The sequence below is a fragment of the Cryptomeria japonica genome, chromosome 10 (genome assembly GCF_030272615.1).
Source record: "Cryptomeria japonica chromosome 10, Sugi_1.0, whole genome shotgun sequence".
NCBI classification, from domain to species: domain Eukaryota; kingdom Viridiplantae; phylum Streptophyta; class Pinopsida; order Cupressales; family Cupressaceae; genus Cryptomeria; species Cryptomeria japonica.
In genome coordinates, this window is record NC_081414.1 from 294,211,842 (window position 1) to 294,229,581 (window position 17,740).

General features: G+C 34.1%; 1 protein-coding gene across 3 annotated transcripts in view; it reads right to left on the reverse strand.

Moving 5' to 3' along the window:
- Positions 1 to 14,550, reverse strand: part of LOC131029350 (SNF1-related protein kinase regulatory subunit gamma-1) — a 47,176-nt gene extending 32,626 nt beyond the window's left edge. Inside the window, exons 1-4 of one of the 3 annotated variants that reach the window (XM_057959810.2) lie at positions 14,110 to 14,550; positions 13,210 to 13,382; positions 1,967 to 2,062; positions 1,029 to 1,304 (exon numbers count right to left, since the gene is read on the reverse strand). In XM_057959810.2, the coding sequence (XP_057815793.1) occupies positions 1,029 to 1,304; positions 1,967 to 2,062; positions 13,210 to 13,382; positions 14,110 to 14,293 (729 nt within the window). In that variant the 5' untranslated portion in view covers positions 14,294 to 14,550. The remainder of the gene's footprint in view (positions 1 to 1,028; positions 1,305 to 1,966; positions 2,063 to 13,209; positions 13,383 to 14,109) is intronic. The other 2 variants (XM_057959812.2, XM_057959811.2) reach the window with 2 other exon arrangements.
- Between the last annotated feature and the right edge of the window lie 3,190 nt (positions 14,551 to 17,740).

Sequence of the window (17,740 nt, forward strand, 5' to 3'; positions counted from 1 at the left end):
TTCTTTTAATTACTCATCAATTTTTTGAAAGAAATTTTCTAAAATTTTAAATAATATAATTATGATATATATACATTCGCACACCTGCAGCGTTTTCCATTCTCTGGAATACTGAAATCTGTTTCAGAATCATTCTCATTTCTAATTTCAGGTCATAAAGCTGTTAGAGCTTTGACTGCTAGAATTATTAGAGCTTTGACTACTAGAATAAATTTAATTGTTAAGGAAGTTGAAAAGGATGGTGATAAGCCAGCCATGCTTTAAATGCTTCTAATTATTTGCAATCAGCACATTAAAAATACTCAATTATATATATACAGAGCATAAAAACAACAAACTCCCTTTGTGGTAAGGATCTCAGTCTAACGTTACATTGATAAATTACAAACTATAATTCACATTTCCATATTTGAAAATATATTCTTTGTGCCAGATGCCTCGGGGAGGGTTACATAAATCATGGTACCTAACATCTGAAAAATAGGAGTTCCTTACAAACTTTCTTTTAAATCATAAATCATGGTACCTAACATCTGAAAAATAGGAGTTCCTTACAAACTTTCTTTTAAATCACTATTAATTATCACTCCATTAAAATTGACCAAAAATGTTCCATGCTAAACAAGACTTTGTACCCCTAGATGGCTATTTATCTTAAACTCACTAGCACCTTCTATTTAGTTCAAATAGATCCAATGATAATTGACATCTTGGAATGTGTTACGAGTCGTAACACATTTAAAAGAAAGTTTGTAAGGAACTCCTATTTTTCAGATGTTAGGTACCATGATTTATGTAACCCTCCCTGAGGCATCTGGCACAAAGAATATATTTTCAAATATGGAAATGTGAATTATAGTTTGTAAAACTTACAACTGTATGCAAGGGTGAGTCCGTATATTTATGTGCATGTGTATGGAAAAGGGAGGAATGCATACAATTAATTTTATTACAATTTATTGGGGTGAAATAGTTTTTATCAAGTATTTCAAGCCAGCATAGAACTGTGATTGGCACAAAGAGCATACCTTGACCATTTGATCTGGTTTCATTACTGGAAGTCCAAGTTCTGAAAGTGTGCTGTTTCCCCAGGTCTCAAACCAAGGGAGTCCAACAAACTTAGAAAGCATATGCACTACAGCGGACTGCGTAACAATGTTTCCAATCTTTCCCTCGCCTATGTCAACCACAGGGAGACTCTTCATCCTATACTTTGAAAGCAGGAGAAGCATTGTTAAAAATGAGTCAGATGGATGTAGAGGTAGGAATGGAGCCCAACGGAAGGATCCCGATATGTCTTTGACCTGCAAAGATAATACTCCATTATTAGCTTTTACCTTTTAGTGAAAATGTGTTCCCCAAGCCATAGAAAAATCAGTAATGTTAAGAAGCAAACCTATGCATTGACCTAAGTTGCCTTCAGGTTTGGATATGGCAGTTCAACAAAAATATTTACCCACGTTTGCTATGGCCATACAAAAAGTACATCAAATGTTAAAAATATAAACAGTTGGCATAATTTGCTCAAGATAGATATTTTAGTTAGTGGTGCTAGGCTGTTAGTGAAGTTAGTTTAGTTGCAGTTAAGGTTAGGACAAATTATATTTTTTAATGTTTTTTCATTCTGATATTATTATTTTTAAATCTGGGCAGTGATGCCCCAATTTCACCTCATATTTAGCCCTGCCCCCAGGTATGACCCAGGTATGCCCATAGTTCATCTCAGACCTACCAGGGAAGAGGGATAATTGGAAGCTGTATCCAGAACCATATGTGGACCTGACCATAATCAGTACCCTGTACAGGTAATGCCTGTATACAGGTGAAGCCGATATCAGAGATTTTGACTGTTATAACTACACATTCATAGCCACGTGAGACAACATGCATATTTCTACCAAAAGGCTGACATTATATCATTTCTTCTTAATATTCAGAAAGGGAAGGAACTAGAGAGAAGATCAACCTTTGTCTCCCTATAGAATTCTGAGGATGTCAACATTTCAAAGAAGTCACCTCCCATTGCAGCTTCAGAACCTGAGTTTATTCCAAATGCTTCCGACTGCAGGAAACCAAAGTCAAAGCAGCTCAGGAATCTAATATTAATGTTTCAAACCTAATTATGAGAAACATGAAGATAAAAGAAACATTGGAAATGACAATTTTTCCTTGTATATAACTAGAGACATTACTGAGATTCCATTTAAAACAGAAGAGGTCTCCATGCTCAATATATTGCTAACAACATTTGGATCCTCTTTGACTGGGGATAACAATTTGCTTTACATTAGCTCTCAACTAAACTAGAGAGAGAGATTAACATTAAAAAAAACAATATATATTATATAATCTTTTAATCACATGGCCTTTGACAATATTTTTTAGCTAATAGTTCTGTTCCTTCAGGTCTATAGAAAGTTGACATTTCCCAAAAACAACAGGATAGTCCCCTCCCCATGCAAGTGGATATCTTGTCATCAGATACAGAAATATTTTCTCAAGCAATAGATTCCAGTGCTCCACCCTTAGGAGGAACTGATAGGAAATGATTGATTGTATAATATTATTCGGTTCTAAGGGTAATGAACCCTTACCTTTATGTAGAAAGTTTATTTAATACACTAATTATATATCTTAGTGATAAGTACTCAAAAGGCAGATCCTTCAATTAAACCTTAGTCAATTACTACTTTGTATACACAATCACATTTTGTGATAGACACTTAAGATAGAATTTTGCAAACTGAACAACCACACCTTCCTTAAATCCGGGATTCACTCTTTGTTCTATTTTTGGTTTTGTTGCTTTCTAGTTTTTAAGTTTTATATTCTTCATTTTGGCTTGCTAGAGTTTCTTTTGTTCTCCTGATTATCTATTCCAACCTGCTCTACTAATTTTGCAAATCAAGCACATGCACCCTCCTCTGGCAAGGGTTCTTTTCAACAGGGAGGCTTCCTTTCAAAGAAATTTTACATCTTTGATTTTGTATATGCTGACTTGTCTAGGACATTTATAGTCTTCTTGTTTTTCTGACCTATTTAGAAAATGCCTCTATGGATTCACCATTTGTTCTATTTTTGGTTTTGTTGCTTTCTAGTTTTTAAGTTTTAGGTTTTCTATTTTGGTTTGTTAGAGCTTCTTTTGCGCTCTTGATTATCTACTCTAACATGCTACATTTTTTATCCCATTGACCTCTTTTTGTCATCCTTGAGAATAATATAATTTCTCTCTTTCTGCTCTATTGTGCATTCATTGCAATGTGCCACTGTTAATTTGACTAATTTGAACTACCATCCTTGCTCTTTGACATCCATATTGGTGAGAAAACATTATTCAACTCTCCACCATCTTTTCAATGCATCCAAAAAAAAGTAATTCAATTTGGCTCTATTTTTATTTAACCCATTTTTTAATCAACAAAAAAAGAACCTTACATAAGGTTCATCTCTGGTAGATAATTTTAAGCATCATCGATCATGTTTCATGTAAAATCCTTGTTATGTCAGCAAAATAGCCTTTTCTTTAAGGCTATAGTCCCATGGAGGAGAGTTAACTAGTATTTCTCATCACGTTCTGCTAAAAAATTTGGAAGCTTTTCCAGTAAAATGTGTTAGTGTTTTATAGCTGCAGGAGATATTCCTAGAAGCAAGTCGGCCTATTGCAAATTATTATTTTATATTTATAAGGGCCAACCCAAGATGAAAAGTCACCTTGTTTCTTGAATGAGGCCGACTCTTGTGAGGAGTCGCCTTGCTTGAGAAAAGGCACCTTACTTTGTATATATAGAAGGTGACGATCATTTCATTTTGATCAATCAATTTAATAGAAGAGAAATATTCTTGGCTGGGTTTTTTCTCCCTCGAGAAGGAGGGTTTTCCCAGGATATGTGTTGTGTTCTATTTTGTTCATGTGTTGTATTTCTGCGTTTCTGTGTATTGCAAATCTGATCATAAAAACAACATGGTATCAGAGCGGGTTTAAGACAAGACCTGATCAGATTTGTGTAAGCAGTAGAAATCAGCATCCTTGGAGATATTCGCCTCCCTCTTGTTAATCGCCTCCCTCAGAGATTTGAATAGATTTCCTAGCGCTATATTAGTACAAGACAAAGATAGCGACAATTAAAGTGGAGAGACACAAGGAAATGAATAAATAAAAGCAGCGACCAAGTTCATTATGCAGCAATTCTGTAAAAAGACTGAGACAAAGGATTATTCTTAGTAAAGTCATGAAGGTTGATCATGTTTTAAGGCATATTAATATATATAAATTTATAATGTATTTGCCATATTAAGAGGTTGATGTGTGATACGAAGAGCAGCCAGAATGGCACAAGTACAGGCTTAAAACGTGACTATACAACACCAGAATATACGTATGGAGGAGCAGTAAATTCCACAATAAACAAAAATCAATAAACCGTCAAAACAAGATATGGTCGGTTCTCATAAGTCTGAGTCGATAATTAATATGCAGCGATCTGTTCTATGACAGTGATCTATATAATTATCAACATGTATTGTGTGCAGCAATGATAGCAATTCTGATGAATATCAAGCAATTAAAGTCTTTTAAGACAATGAGGGGAAGAACGTATTGATAGATTGCCGAGCATACAATAGTGGCGATATAATTATCAAATTAGTGATCTGAGCAAGTAGAAGACAGCGACTACAATGATAGTCAAGTTTCTCAAGTCAGCGATTGAAGAAATATATAATACTAGAGATATGCGATCTGTATGTTTTAAAATAAGATGATGATTGTGATAAAGCAATTGTACGAAGAAGTTTTATGAAGCACAAATTGATTAAAATGATAGCGGTTGTATTAAGAAGTTTATAATGTTCAGTGATAATAAGGCAACATACAAATTATTAGAAGATGCAATTGGAAATAGTAAAGGAATAAATCGCAATTACCTTGAGAAGTGCGATAAGATGTTAAGAAGGCATAACAAGTGGTTGCTTAAAAGCTAAGTTGCCAGTACAGGTACGTGGGTACGATACGCCGGTACGGCAAAAAAATTGGGGGGGGTTTGGGTACGTTTGGGTACGTCCGTACAAAAAAATGTAAAAAACATAAATATGCACATATATCCAGCCTAAAAAGTAGAAACAAAAATTAAATTTAGAATCTCAAATATCATCCACATGCTAAACAAAACTTGGAACCATCATATATGATATAAATATAACAAATTTACTATAAGTCTAATCTAATTTCCATTTGTCAAAATTTGAATCAGTTATGATAGATATATCGAATTCATTGTTCATTGGTTCAACAATAAAATAACACAATTAATAATCAGCATCATATGGGTTGCTAGGAAGTTCAAGATCAACATCAGCATTGACTTTAGATGATGTAGCTAGAGTAGTGGAACCACATGCAGCCTCACTGCCACTTGCACTAGCAGCAAATTGGCTATTGGACTCCCCAGAAAGTAAAGATTGTGTGCCAGCTGAAAAATCAAAATCAGTTCGCTCTGGATCTACATCCCAAAACTTTGTGCTCCCATCCTTGTAATCTTTTTGTTTATGAGTAAGAAGGCGCAAGTTTGAATGCACATAAACTGGCTCTTCCGCCTTACTCGCTGCCAATTGATTGCGTTTCACTGAGTGGATAAAGGAGTATGTGCTCCAATTTTGCTCAAATGACTTATGCAGTGGGAGGACTGAATTACAATTTACTTGAAAATAGGTGGCAAGCCAGCCTCTTCCACTTTTCAGCGGGGTGAGAGTTACAAATCAGAATTGGTTAGTAGTACTACTACTTAACCTTACTACAATAAAGATAATGTGAGAAGAGAGTAAATGCTGAATATCCAAATAAGAACATGAAATTTCTGCTAATATAAAAATCTGAAGGCTAGAATTGCAAAACCAGCAGCCTATGGAATCACTAAAATGCTCACAACTCTCTCAATACTTATCCAAAACAACCAAAATCAGTCCCAAACTAACACTAGGCTAGCAACGATGAAAACCAACCAAAGACAAGCTATCATAACTCCCTTATTTATTTGGCACGCATCCCAATGCACTTCAAAAACCCACACCTAGCTAAGGAATTTCGATTTTATCTAATAAATTCAATGCTCAACCAAAGGTGCCACAAACTTACAGTGTAATCGCCAGTAATAGGAAGGATGAATGAGCCAATACCCATAATGGTCAATCACTCCAACAGAGAGGTACGATCAAAATGTACTTCAGCCACAGGCAAACCAGCAAATTCCAAAATCGCTCCAAACACCAAAAAGGACTAAGATACGCACTGAGAGTATGGTAGATTACAGCACACAGCTAGGTACTATATTTCAAGTACGAAACTAGGAAGCACTAGGGAGCCACACTCCGAAGCCTCAAAGTTCTAACGCCAATCCAGCAGCATAACAATGCAAATTTTCAAGATGATAAGAATGGGAGCCCAAGGCTCTTATTTATAACTTCAACATCACCAAATTCAAATTCAAATGCTTCAAATTCAACTTTCCCATTTGCATTTCATTACTCTCACGTGGACCCCAAGGATGGCGCCATTCCTCAAGTCAAACCTCACGCCAAACAGCAAGGACCACGATTTTACTTAGCAAACACTTGAGGTGAAATAAAATAATATTTCCATTAACAATTTGACGTCCCCTTCTAGACATAAAATTCGCCTAGCACTTAGGAGATATTATGGGCCATTTCCAAAGCCAATAAATCGGTAGTAAAACTAATCAAATTAATTAAATATTAAACCTTAGGATAAGGAAATAATATTTGATTATGTCACTTATGACTCCAATACTGATTATTGTCAAAATCAGGATGAAGCTAAGCCAGGAAGACCACTGAACTGTTGCAAGATCAGGACCCTGTCCACTGCCAAAAATAGAAATATGTCATACTGCCACTTACTAAAAATAGTAAGTCATGGACTACTGCTCTGAAAAGCATGATCTTCGCGCCCAGTGACAGAGCATGGAGAGCTCAGTAGGACAGTATCACCAAAATGGCCAACCCCTGACTTACTAAAAATAGTAAGGTCTCGCCTCATCAATGCTTGACCCTCATTCTTCATTCCACCTAGCCTACGGGTCTCAGGAATAGGCTAATGGACCACTGGAAGGACATCAACGAGAAGGGGACATTACATAGGATCATGTGTTTTACATTTGTTGCCCTTTCAATATTGGATTGCCTCCATAGGGACCAACTTTGAATAATTACCATGCTAGCAAGTGGCTCCCGCAACTTCCCAAGTCGCCTCAAGACGATTGTGTTGGATACAAATCGAGTCTCAGCAACCTATTCAAGAATAAAAAATAAAAAATTAGAATACAAAGAAGACATGATCAAATTTAAAAACTAAATTAAGGATTACTAAAGTGAAATGTAGATTTTAGAAATTGAAGTGTTTCAATTACCTTTAGCAACTCCCAAGTGTGAAAATGATCTGAAAATGGCCTATGACATGTTATGGTTTGTGATGAACATTTGGATCTCTTCAACCTCAGCATAAATTTGTTTGATCCAATGTATTTTCCTGCCCATCTTTTGTAGCATGAGGTTGAGAGAGTGGACAGCACAAGGTGTCCAATATATGTGTTCAAACAGTGTCTCAATCAACATACCTGCAGCTCTACAATTCTTTGCATTGTCCGTTATTACTTGGAGAACATTTTGAGGTCCCACATCTTGAATGCATTGTATAAGGATGTTAGCAAGAAATTGTGCATCCTTCGCCTGTCCCTCACAATCCACAGCTTTCAGAAACATTGCCCCTTTAGAGCACATTGCAATTACATTAATTAATGGTCGATTTTTGGTATCCTTCCATCCATCAGAAATGATGGACACCCCTGTTTGTTTCCATGAATTTCTAATGGGAGCCAATGCATTTTCTAATCTTTTTACCTCTTTTGCTAGTTAGGTGCTACGCACCTTCTCATAACCTGGTCCTGTGTACCCTTGTGGAGCCTCATTTACGTTTCTCAACATATCCTGCCAATATGGTGATCGTACCACATTAAATGACAAACTGTTTGCATATAGACATCTTCCAACGGATTGATCTGCAATCCCTCTAGCATCATTTTTAAATGCTCTCTCTAATGGTCCCTTGCTTCTCTTCACAATAACAGGTTCTTCTTCATCAATTATGCCCAAGAATGGGTGGCTCTATACAACGATATCAGGAAAATTACTATGAGATGGAGAAGTAGGGGGCCTCTTTGATCTCCTTCCTCTTCCTTTCAACAAAGGATGGTTTGAGGCATTACCAACTCTTGCATCTTCTTCCTCTTGCTCTCTAATAAATCCTGCTATTTGTTGAGGTGGCAACCCATTTCCATCCCTTCCTGGACATGGTTTGATTCCTTGTTGGGGAATGGCACAAAAATGGGCTTTGACACAGCTATAGGAGCTAGTTTTTTTCACACTACAAAAGTTGCATATCCAATTAAACGTTCCACCACCTTTTAGTTGGTCTGTTATTTTGACATATTTCCATAAAGGTGAATTTAGGTGGGTTTTGAAAGTCCGTTGAGGAATAGAGCTAGCAGTCGTTGCCATTATACTATCTACAATGTAAGTTAAAAAATAATTATTAAAATTTAAATATTTAACAATAAATTTAATTTTATATAAATAATAAAATTATAAATGTTAAACATTTAAATTTAATTTAAAGTGAAAGTGAAATTATTAATAATTATGAAAGTAACCTATAATGATATTAATATATTTACAAACTTCGAAATTACACAATAATTAAAATATCCATATTTAAATTTTAAAATAATAATAATACAAATTAAAATTAAATATCAAATATGATATTTAATTTTAATTTGTATTATTATTATTATTTTAAATTATAAATATGAATATTTTAACTATTTTCAATTTTGTAATTTAAAAATTTGTAAAAATAGTATTATCGTATATATGTTTACTTAAAATTATGAATAATTTCATTTTCCCATTAAATGGAATTTAAATATTTAACATTTATTATTTAATAATTTATATAAATTAAATAATTTATCATTAATTAACAAATTTATATTTCCTTTCATTGATTAAAAACTTAAACAAACTAATAAAATTTAAAAATTAATAAACAAAGTATAGATTCTAAAATAATCAAAAAACTACTAAAAATTAATAACAAACTATAGATTCTAAAATAATAATTATAAACATACTGGTAAAATTAATAAACGAACTATAGAATTATTTTGAAAGAAATAAAAAATCTACATACTTGAGCCTGCGTTGCCTGTCGTTGACGTCGCCTTCACCTGTGAGCTGTCGCGTTGCATGTCACTTGTCTGTGAGCCCTCGCGTTACCTGTCTGCCGTGAGCCCTCGTGTTGCTTGTCTGTCGTGAACCGTCGCCTGTTTGTGAGGCATCACCGAAGACAAACGAAGACAAGCGTTGCCGAAGACAAATCTGAATGCGTTTTCTATTTGCTCGTGTCGTCGCCGAAGAGAAATAGGAAATACGTCTTCTTATTTTGTTTTAGGGTTTAAATGACCCATTTTCCTTTCGCAAAAGTCAACAAAAAATCTCTCGAAATTCGCACGTGAAGCGGATTCGTCAAAAAACCGCGAGAAATACGCCACGTCGACATCGGATTCGTCAATATGCGTGAGTAAAAACGCGGATACGTTTCAAGATCAAAATGGAGGAACCCTATTTGATTCCACAAGGATTCCACTTCTAATCCGAATCCAAGACAAATCGCATCCGGATTTGGGGGAAATCCTAGACGTACTGGTAACCTAGCTTAAAAGCAGCAATTACATCTGTTAAAGACACAGGTGAAATTTAATATTAAGAGCAGCGATATATTAAAGAAAGCATGGTGTTTGAGAATCAAGTCCCGTAAGAAGAGATAGTGCGATCAACAATTATATAATGAAGACATGACTTTGATTATTAACAAACAATGAGTGACTAAAGGTGATGCGATTAAGAAAAAAAAAATACAACAGATGTGATTAATGAGATTAGTGAAATGAAGCTATCATTATTCATAGACAATGATATAAGCAGCGACTGATGATTGAGAGACAACCGATGATTAATGGAGTTGTGATTCCTTATTAAGAAAGAAGTCAACATTAGCAAACCCAATATTGTTCATTATGTGCAAGTCGATGTGATAATGCTGGGCGAAAGGCATCGTGAACAAATATTCCAGTCGAGTTTATGCAAACTGTTATGGAATGATATAATTACCTTTAGAAATGAATAACAGGGACAAGAATTAATATAACCGATATTTGTAGCATGCTCTTTAGAGTGGATACTCCTCAACAACACGCAAGACTATTTCTTGGTTTGTGACGTGAATCTTGATCAAGATTGTGCTACTTTGTAAGAAAGGACTAAGATGACAGTCCAACATTTGTTGGTTGAATGAAAAGCCACTGATTTATTTATATTAATGAAAGAAAACAGTTGACGTGAACATTATTAGAGGAGGGGTGTGGCTTCTTTATAATAAGTAGGATTACTAAAGAAAATCTGAATCTTTAAGTGCTAAGACCAAGAAAAGACAATTTGTGAATTGTGAAGAAGATTAATCAATAAAGAGGACGGACCAACAAGCAATAATAGACTGCATTCAAGGAAGGAAGAACTTGATGCTTGCAGCCATGAGACTGAGATTGTGATTGGAGACATCTCTCAAAGAGGAAAAACCTTATTGTCATTGCAATCAATTTCTTCAAAGAGGAGGATTTAACATTCAAAGGGAGTCTAACAAAACAACAAAGGCAACCTTGGACGAGGAGGTCAAGAGGTTGATGCAAGAACTTGGAGCTTCAGAGGGAGTCACATTATCATTTGTTTAATGCATTTTTCTCTGAGACGGAGAAATTTGAGGTGAAAGCCCTTGTTAATGCATTTTTTTCTGAGATGAAGAAATTTGAGGTGAAAGCCCTTGTTAATGCATTTTTTCTCTGAGACGGAGAAACTTGAGGTTAAAGCCCTTGTCCATCTCTGAGACGAAGATGTGATTCTTTCCACCCTCTAGGAGTAGCCATGGTGGATGTCATGTTGAGAGACTCCATGACAACATCACATTGAGAGACTCCGTGATGAATCCTTTGTACTTGTGTTTTTCCATCCTCTAGGGGTAGCCATGGTGGATGTCATGTTAAGAGACTCCATGACAACATCACATTGAGAGACTCTGTGATGAATCCTTTGTACTTGTGTTTTTCCGCACATGGGAGTAACCATGGTGGACATCATGTTGAGTGACTCCATGATGACATCACGTTGAGTGACTCCGTGATGGGCACTTGTGCACATATTCCTTTCCACACGTGGGAGTAGCCATGGTGGACATCATGTTGAGTGACTCCATGACGATGTGTTTCTTTCCACAAATGGGAGTAACCATTGTGGGCATCACGTTGAGAAACTCCGTGATGAACCTTTGTACATCTCTGAGACTAAGATGTGTCTTTTCCACAAATGGGTGTAGCCATTGTGGGCATCATGTTGAGAGACTACATGACGAGAATATTTGAAAAATACCTCCCTAGCTAAGAGGGAATGTTAGTGTTTTACAGCTGCAGGAGGTATTCCTAGAAGCAAGTCGACCTATTGCAAATTATTATTTTATATTTATAAGGGCCAAACCAAGATGAAAAGTCACCTTGGTTCTTGAATGAGGCCGACTCTTGTGAAGAGTCACCTTGCTTCAGAAAAGGCACCTTACGTTGTATATATAGAAGGTGATGATCATTTCATTTTGATCAATCAATTTTATAGAAGAGAAATATTCTTGGCTGGGTTTTTTCTCCCTCGAGAAGGAGGGTTTTCCCAGGATATGTGCTGTGTTCTATTTTGTTCATGTGTTGTATTTTTGTGTTTCTGTGCATTGCAAATCTGATCATAAAAACAACAAAATGTTTCCATGGATTTCATCATTTTTCCCAGAAGTTATAGAGTTGCAGTTTTTATCGAAGTTCCTGGTGGGAATCCCAGAAAATAAATAAAGGAAATGCAAGGTGCCATGTGGACATAAAAATCCTTGAGCATATGGAGTAAATATTCAGCCACTCAAAGTCTGGGCCAAAAATGCACGACTCCCATTTTGCAGGAAAAGATTATTCCTGTAGCTGTTTTTTTTCAATTCCATGGGACCAGTCTCAAAGTAAAAATAGGAGGAGGAGCCCCTTCCATGGAACTGCATTTTTAGTCTCTTATCTTTACAAATATGGAATCTTTATTACGTAGGTGAATGTAAATAACATTATCCATTTACAGGAGCTGTTCCCATAGCTGATAAACAAAGTTTGAATTTGAATAATCATGATTCTTTTTTCATCCACAGATGTTTAAACCAAAGTCAGATCTCCAATGGTTGTGAACAATATGCTAGGACCTTTATTTAGGTAACTGTTCCTATTTTAAAGGCTACTCCTATTTTTTAGGGGGACACTTGCCATCATGGGAATTGCTGGCTCATATTTTAAGCTATAAAAGCCCTTGCAAATGCATCAGTTGCACTCTCGCAGACCAAATAGGTCCCAGCATCACAAATCAAAGTATCATATCTATGTGTGAAGGCCACTAAATCAACTTGAGAGCTCAGAGTATTATGGATCTAGTTCCTTGGTTCTATAAAACATCATATATGAAATCACAGTATTTATTACCACAATTTTAAATACTTGAGTAGAAATCTGAGTGGCAATTCAAAATCACACTCAATGTAAAGATATACAAACATAAGCTATTGGCTGCCTGTGCCACGTTTTCTCCACGAAGTAAAATCATGTAAAATAGTTAGAAGGTGATGTGGTTACAGAAGAAGTACTCCTTGGTGCATGTTCTAGCATTTTGATATCTGCCCATCCAACAAAAGGAACACATAACATCCAGAGTACGTCAGGTTTTTCTGTTCTGTAAAATTTGGTCTTATCAAGGTGTCAAACATACAGTCCAATTCTAGATTACATTGAATAAAAGCCCAGATTCAAGTTAGGTTTTTCTCTCAATCAATGGCATTTTTCTAAATAACAGTCACAAGTTCAAACCCCTTGGAATTAACAGAAAAGTCTTACAAATATCTCGTCTGCCATAACACCAAGCATGTCGCAAGGAGAATACTGACCCAAGTCATCGGCCTAACAGGCATTTGCCTTGAATTATTAAACAGCTAATAAAAATTTTGAGATTAAAGCACACCTGTTGAAGTAACCACACAGCAATGCCCGCAAATTCAACAATCCCAATATACTTGTCGATCCAAGTTGCATCTTCTGGTGCATTTATATCCCTTACTGGTGAACTCAATATCTTGTGTTTGGCAAGCAATTGAACCGCCTCAGCAAGACTGGCATCCGAATTGATCTCTACCACTGAAAAGGATCAAAACAAAGAACCTTATAAGTACATAACAGACATACTGTGGTTGAACCTAATGTGTTCCCTTCTGCATAAACATATCTCCTGAAAGCAGGTGTAAAACCAGTCCACGTGCCTATGTTTGAGTGATAAGCCTAAGGGACCAAAATATTGATAGAAAGAAACTGAAAAAATTCCCTTGCTCCCAACGGACGTATCACACCCAAGAAGATTTGCCTGGTAAGCCAAGACCTGAAGAGCCCCCCCTTTACCTTTATCAATGTGGACATGTCACAAGCATTTTTTTCAGTTACGAACGTGCTAGATGGTATGGACCTCAGAAGCCAAAAATTGTCAATCCATCTAACCTGGAGTACACTAGTTACTAAGAAACAACTAGGTCAACTCCGCTTAAAGCTTCTTAATCCAAACATATCATTACATAAAACTACAATGAATATGGCTCAGACCAAAATCTTCTTAATCCAAACAGATCACTCATAGAACTACAATGAATGTGACTCACATTAGTAATTGGGCAACTTCCCACAACTGTTTTGCGATACTAGGAAATTTACAAGCTGATAAGTTGATCATTACAGCAGAAATTAAAAAACCAACTGAACAGATCAATTACATGAACTATAAGAGATACTAAGAAAATGTTTGTGTGGAATGAACATAGTATTAGCATATAAAATCATTTGGCAGGTGACCCAAATGCAAGAAGAAGCAAGTCACCTTGTTTGTCAGGAGGTGCAGGAAAACTTGACACAGGGATCTTCTCCAAGCAGGAATTGAGCCTCTGGGTGTCAGACAAGGAAGGCTCCTTCTGTTCATCCCAAAGGGCTTCTAGCCTTCGGCCAAGCTCTCTCTCGGCATCCTCATCTAATCTATGCCTCGGGCTAAAAAGAATGTTCTCCATCCTCACAGCAATAGGAACATCAAACTCTGCACCAGCAGTAGCTCCAATTGATTTCGTTATTACAGTTTAGGTTACAGATCCAAAGCTTGGATATGGGACGAAACAATGCTAGACTGCCATTCTGCAGTACATAAAATATCATAAAAGAATTTCTCAGAACTACTCGATGTAAAAATATCTTTGGTGTTTTTCCAGTGTATTAAGTAATGTGTATTTTTCCAAGATTCAAGAATCTTCAACGACTTTTAAAAAAAATCATAATATCTCCACAAGCGTTATCTCAAATCTTTTAAATACAATTTTAACGTGTCAAAATTATGCTTTTTTAATACTTAATTTTATTAAATATTCAAATGGACCAACCCATACAGTTAAATTGCCTGCCATAAATCAATTCACAAGAATTTACAATTTTAATTGATTTTAATTTTAATTTTTGGGAGAGCAGACTTAAAATCATTTTGTTTTGGCCTTTTTCCTCTCTTTGATTCCATGTTTAAATGGAATTGAAATATGAAGTTAATCAATGATTTTACTTATTTATATTTGTTTTTAAAAAAAATTATATTTTAAAAGAGCTTCTAAATAAAATAAGATCCAAATTCTATAGAGCTTGCATATATGCTAATAAATTATTCTTATAAATTTTAGTAATATCCAAGCATATAAATTTTAATAATATCTATAAATATAATTTTATGAAATATTGATGTGGAATTGAGAAGATAATAAATTTTAAATAATGAAGATTTAGTTTAGGTTTAAATTCTTTTAAGGTTATTGTGTTTTTTTAAGTTTATCTCGCTTTGTCTTGTATGAATCAAATCAAGGACAGAGTGTATTCTTATCCATTAAGGATCAACAATGACAAGGACATGTCATTGTAAGCTGATTTGATTTTTAATTTTTTCACCTTGGTCTCCATCCATAATATAAATGTTTTAGGGGGTCTTCATCTGAGTTGTGGATAAGGATTGAACATAGAGGAACTCAATCTTCTCACTTTGGTATTTTTTATTTGGTGATTTTCATAATATTTTTTATTTATATAAGATTAAAGTCGGTTATTATATAGCAAGCTAAAAACAAAAAAATTGGTTAGGGTATATAATTCTTTTGTTTTAAAGAAAATATTTTTTGAAATTTGTTTTTGTTGTATATGTTTACATTTCTTTTCAATATATTTTGATTTTGTATTTTATGATAATTTATGATATTATGTGGTAGGTTTTTATGATTATATGAAATTTTACTGATCATTTCAAACTTTGGTATCATTTAAATATGTATTTTAATACATATATAGAATTTTAAACATTACTACTCAAATATGATCTAGTTAGCATATAGAGCCCTTAATTTAAATTATTTGTGACTTAGAACATTCTCATCTTATTTCATCTTTCATGAACTTTCAAATTATCTGATTGATAAACAATGTATTACCACAAGCACAATATGATACTAAAATGCATCCTTTATTTGATACTAGCAAACTAAATTAACCAAGAGCATACAATATAGTACTAAAATGGATCATTCGCTTAGTTCTTACAAGATTTAATTTCTCTCTCTCCATAGAGGAAGTCATCCATTTTTATTTTTTTTAAATTATAATATAAAAGATATTATATATTTTTTTAATTTTTTGTTAGAAATATTTTTTGATATTATGTATGTCTCATAATATTTTTTTGCCTATATAGAATTAAAGTTTGTTATTAGTTTTACAACATTTCTTATTTTTTAAAAGAAACAAGGACTTTTTTTGAATTATTTAATTTTAGTTTTGCATTTCTACAATTTTATTTGAATATGTTTTGATTATGCATTTTATGATGATTCATGGCATTATGTTGTAGGGGTGTATCATTATGTTGGTTCCATGCCTATGTTAATTCTTACATGGTCATTTTGAGTCTAGACATTATTTAAACTTGGTATATTTTAGCACATGAATATTTTTAACCACAATTCCTAAGATATGATCTAATAAGAATTTGTAGTCTAAAATTTAAATTATTTGTGACTTGGAACATTCTAATCTCATCTTGTGCTCCAAAAATTTGTAGAATTATGTTAATGGTGAACTTAATTGTTGCTACAAATGTTAAATATGATACTAAAGTGTGTCATTTGGTTGTTGATGAGCTTAATTGTTATTGCAAGCATACAATGAGATACAAGAATACATCATTTGCTTGATGAATAAGAGAATTCTCTCTCTACTTGGTTGTAGGATTTTGCAAGGTTGACATGATCATCTTGTACGAAAAAATGTGGCATGGAAGAGCATTGTAGTATCAAAAAACAATGTCGTTTGGAAAAATAATTGGTAAAATGGAGTAACTCAACAAATCATTTTTGTCCAAGATAGATATCGATGTTTTAAATCCTAAATGCAATAAATGAATGTGAAAAAAATACCACAAATAAAAATAAATAAGATGGTTTCATTTAATGGAATACTTGCATTAAAGTGAGGATATTGAGGAATGCCAAAAATCTCTTAAGAGTGATCAAATATAATGTAGTCAAATATAATGTAGTCATGAAGTAAATCTTTCTAGTACTAGTACCTTGTTAAATCCAAAATATGAAGTCCTAGGGTACAAATTCCAACATCACATAACAATTTTTGATGTAGTAAAGGTTATAATTTCATTTGGTCATGTGGTACGTACTCAAACTTCCACAATTTGTTATAATTTTACCAACTATGGTATGTAGTGAAGGAGATTTATAGATTAATATGCAATGTTGATCTATCATAATTTAAGAGTTGTTTGTGCAAAATTACTTACACACAGTGATTACTTTGTTTGAGATAAAAGTGCTTTCAATGGTAAAAAAATCATTTAAATTAGGACTTATATATGAAAGTGTACGAATAGTTATACATGTTTTCAAAAAGTAAATGATAAATAAAGGTGGCCATTTGTTCCTAATAGAAAGATGTTATATTGGAACTTATTTAGGAAAATTTTCCACAAACAAGACATGTATCGCAAGTGCCACAAAGGATCCTATGCTACAAAAATTGTCTCTTGCCTTGAGTTTCTTGATTATCTTGAAATTATGCATGTTGACCTTAAGGTCTATAATTTGAATCTAATTATTGTAACCACCTTGGTGATGGAAAAGATTACTAAAATTTGAGATAGGAATCTTTTTAAGACAAATGGTAGGACATTGTTAAGGGCTAGAAACTAGACTTTTGAATGCAATTTTCAAGTTTCATAGATATTTTTTATTATTTTCACTAATTTATAAACATGAGTTATTCTTCTATGGTTATTATTTTTGTAATTGAACAAATTATTAATAAATGATATCAAGTTCTTTATGGAATGTCATTTAAATTGAACACTGTGAATATCTAGGTTCATGGTTTACATGATATTTGGTGTTCTTGTTTATTTTTCCTCAGTATCAAGTTATTCTTAG